Here is a 10,556-nt window from a genome sequence, read left to right on the forward strand (position 1 = left end):
TATTAGCATACATAACAACAACTTCAAAGTACCTATAGCCAATGTAATCCGTTCATTACCAACGCAGGAAAGGTGATAATGGTCAGACAGTAAGCTTTATGACAGTGGTCAAGGGATAAATATTGGCTGGGACAAAGGGGAGCCTGATCTTCTTCAAGATGGCACCTCAGATTTAACCTCTCCAACAATGCAATACTCCTCAATACTGCAGTAAAGATTGATTCTGGATTATGGGCTCAAGCCTGTGAACTAGACCTTGAATCCACAGAAGTCTGACTCCAAGAGAAAGAATGCTAACACTAAGCAATCAAAGGATGACTGAATAGCTGAGGCCAATCAACATTTCAATGTAATGACAACATTCTGGCTTTGATTTATTACCTCCCTTGAGACATTCGCTTTCTCTTCTACATCCAAAAGGAAGATGACCGAAAAGTCACTTTGCTTGACAGGGTAAGGAAAAATTAACTTTAGTTAAAGAAGAAATAGTTGAAGCTACAATAGTTTGCCTGAGACAGACTCATTAAAGTACAGTTTTATGTTACTGTCTACAGGATCTTGAAAAACAATGTATGGTGCTTGATTTATTTGGATTAAATTAAGTCCAAGAATAATTCAAAAATGAAATTATTTTTAAGCTGTACAATTGAGATGAATTGAATTTGTGTATGAACTAAATAGATTAGATGAATTAAATTTGAAGTAATAATTCAAACTTGCAAAATAAGGATAAGAAAAGTTTGTGGCTGAACTCTGACCACATTTTCTTCATGGATGTTTCACTGGAGTCAAGTTGGCTACAGTGGTGTCGGCAGAGATTCCTGGCTCACAGGCCAAATGCGTAGCTCCTGGATGTCAGCTGTAGTGATGGCAGAGTGAGGACTCTAGGCTGCTGCTGGCCTGGAACATTGACTCTTTCAGCAGCGGCGGGTCATTGACTGCGGTAGTGTTGGTGCCTGGAACAGAGGCTCCTGGCTGCAGTAGGCCCAGAGCAAGGACCTTACAGAAGTCCAGGAACTATGTTTGGGACCCTGACTAATGAAGATGAACTCTATTTAAGTACTTCATTTTTATTCTTTTATACCTCAAAATGGTGCTGGATTATGGTGACAAAACACTTTTCACAGTACCTTCCTAGACATATGTGACAATAAATCATTCATTCATTCAACACTTTCTAATATCCTTTGACTCCTTAAATATTCACACAGTAATCCAAAGTGACAAAAGTTATAAGCGTAACTGCAGCAAATTGAATTTTAAATAATTTGAACTGTTTAACACCAGTAAAGATCCCAATTTCTCATTGGCTATTTAATATTAAAATGTTTCATTTAGGTCAATTTACTGAGTTTCATTTTCACTGGCCAAAGAGAAGTATAGAGTTAAATGATGACTATAAATCAGGGACTGGACAAAAACTTATAAAAATATCCTGCAAAGCACAATCATTAAATGTTTTGAAATTAAACAGATTTATAATCAAAACCTGGTTTACATTTCCAAATCCTACTGAACTGTCAATTGAAGCCAATTAGCTTTCCGGTAAATTAACTCAATTCTCATATCCATACAAAATTGTCTGGATACGTTTTGGCAGACAACTAGGCAACGAGCTACAGGAGAAAGGTAATCCAGAACTTGACCATAGCAGTAGGTCTTAAGGAGCATCTTAAAATAGGGACAGCTAGAAAGGTGGAGATACTTAGGGGCAGAATCCCAGAGCTTTGGCTCTTTGCAGGCACCTATAAAGCAGCAACTTTATTGTTAAAACTGAACTGGAGTTGCATCAACAACACTTAAGAAATTTGATACCATCTAGATCCAAGCAGATTACTTTATTGGCACTCCAATGTTCATTCCCTCCACCATCAATGCATTTCGGTAAATCACCAAGACTCTTTCAACAGCATTTTCTGTGACCTCTACCACACTGCTCAGAAATCACACAAACCAGGTTATAGTCCAACAGGTTTATTTGAAAACACAAGCTTTGAGAGCCTTATTCCTTCTTCAGGAATTTATTCTGTGCTTGATACTACCTTACTCACAAACACCTGAAGGAGGAGTAAGACTTCGAAAGCTTGAGTTTACAAATAAACCTGTTGGACTATAACCTGGTATCATGCAATTTCTGGCCTTGTCCACCCCAGTCCAACAACAGCACCTCCACATCATCTCTACCACATAGAAGGACAACGGCAGCTGACATCCATTCTGATTTTGGAGCTATTTTGACGTTCTTGCACCGTCACTGAACCAAAATCCTGGAATTACCTTTCTAACAAAACTGTGAGATTACCTACCCCATGCAGATTACAGTGGTTCAAGAAGGCAGCTCATCACCACATTCTCAAAGAGAATTAGGCATGTGCAGCCTTCCAGTGATGTCTGCATTGCATGAACAGAAAGGCATGACTTATTACCCAGTACAGTTCTACTCAGTATAAAAACTCTCTCACAGCTGTCCTATTTCGATACGGTCAGAAGTCACACGACAGCAGGTTACAGTCCAACAGGTTTATTTGAAATCACAAGCTTTCATAGCACTGCTTCTTCATCCTGAGGAGGGAGAAGCACTCCGAAATCTCATGATTTCAAATAAACCTATTGGTTTACAACCTGGTTTTGTGTGACTTCTGACCTTGCCCACCCCTGTACAACACCAGAACCTACACATAATGGTTATTTAGACACAGCAGTATAGGATGTCTTGAAGTACATTGCTGTTCAAAGCCAAGTAAAGCTAGTTGGGATGAACACACTCTCCTCCCAACCAAAGTACATTCAAGTCAACTATACAACAAAGACAATTTATTTCAGCCCAGACTGGGTGAAAAAAAAATCAGAACCCTAATTCCAATTGCATTGCATATATTATGCAGAGGAGATCAAAAAGAAAAATCACTTCACTTGGAATTTTACTGTCTTGTATGCATCCGTATGGGCTAGACCTCCAAATTTCTGGATTTTTCACTACGCGGAAATGTAGGAAATAAATTTTATTTCTTTTCTATCATATTTAAAACTCACCTCTTCAACCAAATCTTTCTAAAACACCTTCAGTAGAACCAGGCTTGGGCAACAGACGAAAAACAACTTTCTAGTTAATCCTACTCTCTTGCTACTTCCCCATAGCTCTAATTTTCTTTCTCCTTTTCAAATATTTAGTCAATTCTATTTTGAAAGTTATTACTGAACATGTTTCCGTTCTCTTAAGGTAGTGTATTCTAGATTTCAATAACTCACTGCATAACAAAACCATCTTCTCTCAGGTAACTAATCCATGTACAAACAGTGGTCCCATGAAATTTCATCACCTTCCACATACCTTATGTTTTTACCAAGTTTAAATGAGTTAATGTTCCTGTTTAATTAATGGACCAAGGAATGTCATGAAAGTGAGCTCAATGTGCAAAAACAGCTGATTCAGCCATTTAGACATGGATAAATTATTCAGGCTTGGTTTCAGGCAACCTCAGATACAACATTTTCTTTACTTTGGTATATTTTCAGTACTACTTGTCTGATAAAAATGACAGCTGATATTACAGCTAGGGAATGATTAGTTGGAATAAGTTACTGTGCCAGTCAGAGTGAGGGTTGTTTACAGTTGAAATGATGAAATTTGAAATCCTGCCAAAAGGTTAGGAACGTTACTACTGAAGTAAATGGCAGACTCAACTCCCTTGCACAGGCAGGCACTGCAACTCCCCCAGTCATTTCCTGACAACATTATTGTCACTTAATTGAATTAGGAAAAACCGTAATATATCTTTTTTAAAAAAAAACATTCTCCAAAATAAGTTACTGTTCCTCATTGGAATTTGTTAACCTGATTCTATATTTTTACTGATTTGTTACTGATGTTGAACATCCTTCTTAATAATAAAAGAAAAACAGACAACATCCAAAAACTCTCAATGGCCTGGAGTAGAAATATGTGCACAAAACTAAGGGTGCAAGTTACTCAACAGTAAATGATCCATTAATTGAAAAGGTTACCAGAAGCTGCAAAGAAATAGGACCTTAGGCTTGTTTTGACAATCACGATGAACTGCAGGCATTTCCAGAGGCAGCATGCCCACATAGCTCAATCTAATTTAGACCACTTACCTCCCCACAGTAGCTCCAAGCTAAGTTTTAGAGCAGGGAAATGAAAGAGAGGGAATGAGAAGGTGGCTGAGCACATGCGAGCAATGATCCATAGTAGCACAGTGCAGTCTGTTAACACATGTATGGCTCAGTGCAGACAAACTCCAAGGCAGCATTAAATTTAGCCCCAAAAATAACATGTTGAAGGGTATAACAGGCATCTAACGTGACCGCCTGACATATCTGAATGTTGTCCCAAGGTCATATGGCGCTGACATATATTTGGCTCCAATGGGGTACAACACCACATAACTAGTCATTTTGTTTATTTTAAATAATTCCTCAGAAGGCATTTTAAAAAGCTATTTTTAGCATAGCTTCATGCAGATGGAGAGCTGATACTTGTTTAAAATGAACAACCAAATGACAAATTCAAATGTGGCTTCAGATTATTGGTATGGTTCCAGATAAGCAAATGACCTACAGGATCTAGCGACTTCTGTCTGGAAAAAGAGAGCTATTAGGGTACAGCTTATCATGTAGCTATCTGACTGGTTGTTAAAGGGTAAAATTTTACTTTGTGCTTATCTTGTTTACAATGCCTTGCTTACCATTTAGATGTTCCTATCGAAAATGAATGCAGTGTTAATTTTAAATATATTGAGAATGTCGACAATAAAGACCACAAAGAAGTCAATCTTTGCGGATGTGTGCAGATCGGGACAGGGTATGGTGGTTCAGGCAAGGATAGAAGTTAGCAGTTTTGTCAAGGTGGACTGGTCTGGTGATGGGTCAGATATAGGACTTTAAGATCAGTTCCAGATCAAACAGAATGGAGAGAGATGAAACCAATGGCATGATGTTTTCGATAGTCTCAAAATATCACCTTCAATCCTCCAACCGTCCACTATAGAAAAGCCAAGTTCCACAAACTAACAGCAAACAGGAAACCTTGAATGGTTTACATGGCTTGCTAAGCCATGTCAAAAGACAATTAAGAGCCAGCATATTGTGGCACGTTTGGAGTCACATAGAGGCCAGATAGAATGAGGACAGGTAGTTTCCTGCCTTGAAGGACATTAATGGCCCATCAGACCTCCATCAACAGTAAACAGCAGCATGAGATTAAGTAGAATTGGTCCCTGAACACATGTGAAAGCTGACCTCATATCTGCAAATTATGGGATGCATGTAGGTAACGGATGGAAGCCCCGAAGATGGGTGTTTAGGGCATACAGGAAGCTGCCATGCAAGGGAGTATGACTGAAGTGGAACATAGAGAAGAGGTGGAGGTGATGACATGATTTGCCATGGTGACAGCATGGTCAAGGTGATTAAAGTACCACAGTCATGGACCCAGGCACTATCACTGGCAAATCTGGCCTTGGCATTTTAAAACTTGTAGGCATATCATAACTAGACGTGAAAGCACGAATTGTGGGAGATGTGAGATGCATGCATTCAAGGATCACAGACAAAGAGGGATGGCAAAAGAATTGGTGGAACCTGTAGGAAATAGATGGGCCAATAGATGAACCTGTAGGAAATAGAGGGAATGGATAGTCATAGTTCTTTTGAAAGAAAAACAGGCAATGTCTAAATATAGACTAATAACAATTAAGGGAACCGTTGATGGTTATTAATAATCATTAATTATACCCTGAGAAATCTGTGTCCCATGCAACAAAACCAAAGCAAGTCCATCAGTGTGTGTTTTGCTGCAAATCTTTGCAGATCATTAATAGCTACCAAATTGAGGACATGATTAAAAGGGAGAAAGTGATTTCAGACTTAGAATTCTCTATCAATGACTAATGTAAAGTCTGCAAATATGTAACAAATATCCACACCTGTAAGTTTTCTTATTCTAACTTGTTTCTTTACTTTGTTCAATCTTGCCCAAGCAGGCAGCAAACAAATCAATGTTCTAATTAAAAAGCATTCAATACCAACAATGGAAACAAAGTCTTGTATCTCATTTATACAGTAAATAATAGCCAGAACAAACTTTTCAATATAATTCAAGGTATGAACTGCATTTATGCTTGGACAAGTAACTACAGAATGTTACTGCTTGAATGTAAATCTGTCTACAATTTTCCATTGAGTAGGAATGCAGTAAGCAACAGCTGGTGTGAGATGCACTCACTCCTTACTTGGTACACAGAAAAAAGACATTTTACCACCAATAAGTGCATCTGCTAATGCTGTGGGGTTTTTTTTGGGGATGTCGGGGGGAACCTTTGGGACAAGGCAGGTTTTAAATGACATGAAACATGAAATAACAACCAATCTCAACTGTTCTCTTAATCAATTTACGCCTTTTATGGAAAAACAAATCCCTAAAATACACGTTCCTGCAAAACACCATTCAACAAAAGCCAATGTGACTTTTAGCCATCACCAATAAGACAGCGTTTCTGAATTTTAATCCAGCCTTAGATTAATTCCTTTTGTCTGACTCGTGCCCTGTACCTCTGTTCTGATCTTTCTAAACATTTTAATGATCAAAAATATTCAAAAAACCTACAGACAAATTTAATGTCCACATCTGGGTGATTTGGAGATGGGGGCAACTAATAGGGTAGGACAGTGCTAGGTAAGGACTTTGCTCTCTTCCCACCTCTGCCCCAATTAAGTCCATGGTGAGGAGGCTGGTGCAGGGCCTTCCCACCTCACGACTAATCGAGGTCCTCAAGTGGGCATTAAATTATTTTTGGCTTTTTCACAGCATTTATGGTTACATAGTTGTTGTTAATTCAACTCTTCATACCAGATTTTTATTGAAATCAAACTTCACTATCTGCCATTGTGGGATATGAACCCAGATCCTCAGACGCTGGCCTGTTGTTCTGGATCGCTAGCCCAGTGACACTGCCACCACACCATCACCTCCTAATTTGGTGACTTCTGGTATTCAATTAGTGGTGGGTAGGGTAGTCAATACATAGCCGGTCCAGAAAAGAACCTGACCTTGTTGTCAAGCTCTCAGCACCTGATTGAGACACTCTGCACCAAGACAGTGGGCCTGCTGAGAGCTACCCCAACTCCGTCACCCTGCCCTCGCACTTCACTGGTCCTGGACCTCTGTTGAGTGCACCAGTGGCAGCTACCACCATTGCCCAAGTGGCCTGAAGGAACAGAGAAGCTGCTGTCCTCTCGGGGCCTTGATGCAGGGAAGGCCAGCCAGTGGTAATAAATGTGACAGGCCATCCTCTTAAGAGGCAATGTAGAGCTCCCACAAGCTCTCCAATTGTTGGTGAGCCCCCTGTTGTCGAGCTTCAACTTGCTCTGATATTTTCTCCCGGCAGCTTTCATATGCTGCCCGGTAACTGTTGTCCCCTGCTGTCTATCCATTCCAGCTAGTATCACAAGGGTCATGCCTTCTCAAGCTCATACTTCACTTGAGAAACGGTGACCCTCAGGTTAAAGGTGAGAGAGCAGCCCTATGGTCTTCTGGGACTATGTTGACTTTATTTAACTACTTAGCAATACAAGAAAAGATTTCTCTGGAAACCTAACAATAATGATTACAGGATTATTGCACTGTCATGGAAAGAGATGCAGTCCCATGCCCAGTCAGGACTGGATTGCACTACACAAATAGTTCCACGCAGAACACCCAAAACCTGTCGTCAGCACATTCATGTGCTAACAGTAGTTAGCTATACTTCATAATGTCTTTGCAATAAATAAAGTGCATCATATCTGGGGATTCAAGTTTTTAAACGTCTTCAGGCAATAATTTTCCTAAACATCTGTGGATGAATATGTCAAACTGAGGTTTGCTAAGTGAAGGGTTTTTCAAAGAAAGGTGGGGTTCGAGGGGAATTTTCACCAGTACCATGGCCATCACCACCAAAACAAGTTTTCTGGATATTATCAATTTGTTGTTGGGTCAGAGCTTGCTGTGTGCAGTTTGGCTACCACATTTCTTGCTATAGTACACTTCAAAAGTTCTGAAACATACGACATAAATGCAAGCTTAGTGTTCGAAATATCTATATGAAGCAGGCAAAACTATAACATAAAATTTCTCAGAGGAAAGAGAGGATTCACTCACCTTTGTCTCCACACACCAATGTCTTTACAATGCAAGGAACTTCAATATAACCAAAGCTCTTGAGTGTTTGGATCTGTGTTGCTGTAATCGGATGCTCCCACATTACAGTGTTCATTGCTGGGCAGAAGAGTAGCGGCTTCTTAAGATCCCAGGCTCTAACCGTGCAAGTCTGGCTCAGAGAGAAAATAAATAGCAGACTTATTAAGGGAGAAATGCACTTTAAACCTAACTGTAATCTCCTGGGAGTTAGACCAGGCTTTTGTTAAGTCAAAAAAGCCTGGTGAAATTGGTGCCTTTTAAGACATAATTAATTTGCTTTGGGAGAAAGTAATATTATTTTTAAATTAACCTCATTCTGACAAAGTGAAGTGGTGGATCAATAATGTAGGGTAGCCAGTTCAACTCTCCTCACGCTGGATTGAACCTGTCTTATCACTCTGGAACCCAATGCAGGTGTTCAATGAGATCCACAACATCAAAACTTTTTCCTTATCTGGATGGTGTCAGTGTCAAGTCAATTGACCATTTAATGAAATACAATTTCAGTGTATTTCTCAAGTTCATTCAATTGACAACCACTTTATTGTTGCATATACCCAGATTATGGTCCAATTTGTGTAAAAAAAATCGACCTTTGACCAAAAGGAATATTTACTTTTCACATATTGTGTGTATCAGTCGATCCCCAACTTTTAGCCAAAAATTCCAAACTATTTGTTCTTAGTACCTACTCACCAACTTGACAGCTCTGTGAAAACGAGATGACAGGATAGAGTAGATTTCAGCCAGTATTTTGTTTATTCATTCGTGGGATGTGGACTTCGCTGCCTGGTGGTGAGCTGTCTTCTTGGACCACTGCATTCCACATGCTGTAGGTTGACCTACAGTGGTCTTAGAATTTCAGAATTTTGACCCAGTGACACTGAAGTAAGGGCAATATATTTCCATGATGCGGAGGTACTGGTGTTTCCAAGTCAGGATGGTAAGTGGCTTGGAGGGAAACTTGCAGGTGGTGGTGTTCCCATGTATCTGCAGCCCTTGTCCTCCTAGACGGAAGTGGTCATGGGTTTGGAAGGTGATGTCTAAGGATCACCTGTGAATTTCTGCAGTGCATCTTGTAGATAGTATACACTGCTGCTACTGAGCATTGGTGGTGGAGGGGGTGGATATTTGTGGATGTGGTGCCAATCAATTAGGCTGCTTTATTCTGGATGGCATCAAGTTTCTTGTTGGAACTGAACCCATCCAGGCAAGTGAGGAATATATCGTCACAATTGTGACTTATGCCTCAAGATGATGAGCAGGCTTTGAGAAGTCAGGTGGTGAGTTACTCGCTGCATTATTCCTAGCTTCTGACCTGCTCCTGTTGCCACTGAGTTTATGTAGTGAGTCCAGTTGAGTTTCTGATCAATGGTGACCTCCAGGATGTTGATAGTGGAGGATTCAGTGATGGTAACACCACTGAATGTCAAGGGGCGATGGCTATTGTCTCTTATTGGTGATGGTCATTGCCTGACATTTGTGTGGTGCAAATGTTACTTGCTACTCGTCAGCCCAAGCTGGATACTATCCAGATCTTGTTGCATTTGAACATGGACTGCTTCAGTATTTCAGGAATAGCGAAACATGCTGAACATTGTGCAATCATCACTGAATATCTCCACCTCTGACCTTATAATGGAGGGAAAGTCATTGACGAAGCAGCTGAAGATGGTTGGGCCTCGGACACTATCCTGAGGAACTCCTGCAGAAATGTCCTGAAGCAGAGATGACTGACCTCCAACAATCACAACCATCTTCCTCTGTGCCAGCAGAGATTCTGTCCCGTGATACCAATTGATTTCAGTTTTGCTAGGGCTCCTTGATGCCACATTTGGTTGAATGTGGCCTTGATGTCAGGGGATGTCACTCTCACCTCGCCTCTGGAATTCAGCTCTTTTGCCAATGTTTGAACCAAGGCTGTAATGAGGTCAAGAGCTGAGTGACCCTGGCAGAACCCAAAGTGGATGTCACTGAGCAGGTTATTGCTGAGCAAGAGATAGTAGGAACTGCAGATGCTGGAGAATCCGAGACAACAAGGTGCAGGGCTGGATGAACACAGCAGGCCAAGCAGCATCATAGGAGCAGAGAGGCTGACGTTTCGGGCCGAGACCCTTCATCAGCAAAGGGGGAGGGGAAGGGGGTTCCGAAATAAATAGGGAGAGAGTGGGATGCGGATAGAAGAGGGATAGAGGAGAGGATAGGTGGAGAGGAAACAAACAGGTCAAAGAGGCGGGGATGGAGCCAGTAAAGGTGAGTGTAGGTAGGGAGTTAGGAAGGGGATAGGTAAGTCCAGGGAGGACGGACAGGTCAAGGGGGCGGGATGAGGTTGGTCGGTAGGAGATGGAGGTGCGGCTTG

General features: G+C 40.9%; 1 protein-coding gene across 1 annotated transcript in view; it reads right to left on the minus strand.

Annotated features, from left to right (window-relative positions):
- The window catches only part of ppcdc (phosphopantothenoylcysteine decarboxylase), a 34,320-nt gene that overhangs the window by 6,217 nt on the left and 17,547 nt on the right, over window positions 1–10,556 (minus strand). Inside the window, exon 3 of the mRNA XM_020521080.2 lies at window positions 8,159–8,327. Coding sequence (XP_020376669.2) covers window positions 8,159–8,327 — 169 coding nt within the window. The remainder of the gene's footprint in view (window positions 1–8,158; window positions 8,328–10,556) is intronic.

Source organism: Rhincodon typus, chromosome 36, assembly GCF_021869965.1.
Source record: "Rhincodon typus isolate 14 chromosome 36, sRhiTyp1.1, whole genome shotgun sequence".
Classification (NCBI taxonomy): domain Eukaryota; kingdom Metazoa; phylum Chordata; class Chondrichthyes; order Orectolobiformes; family Rhincodontidae; genus Rhincodon; species Rhincodon typus.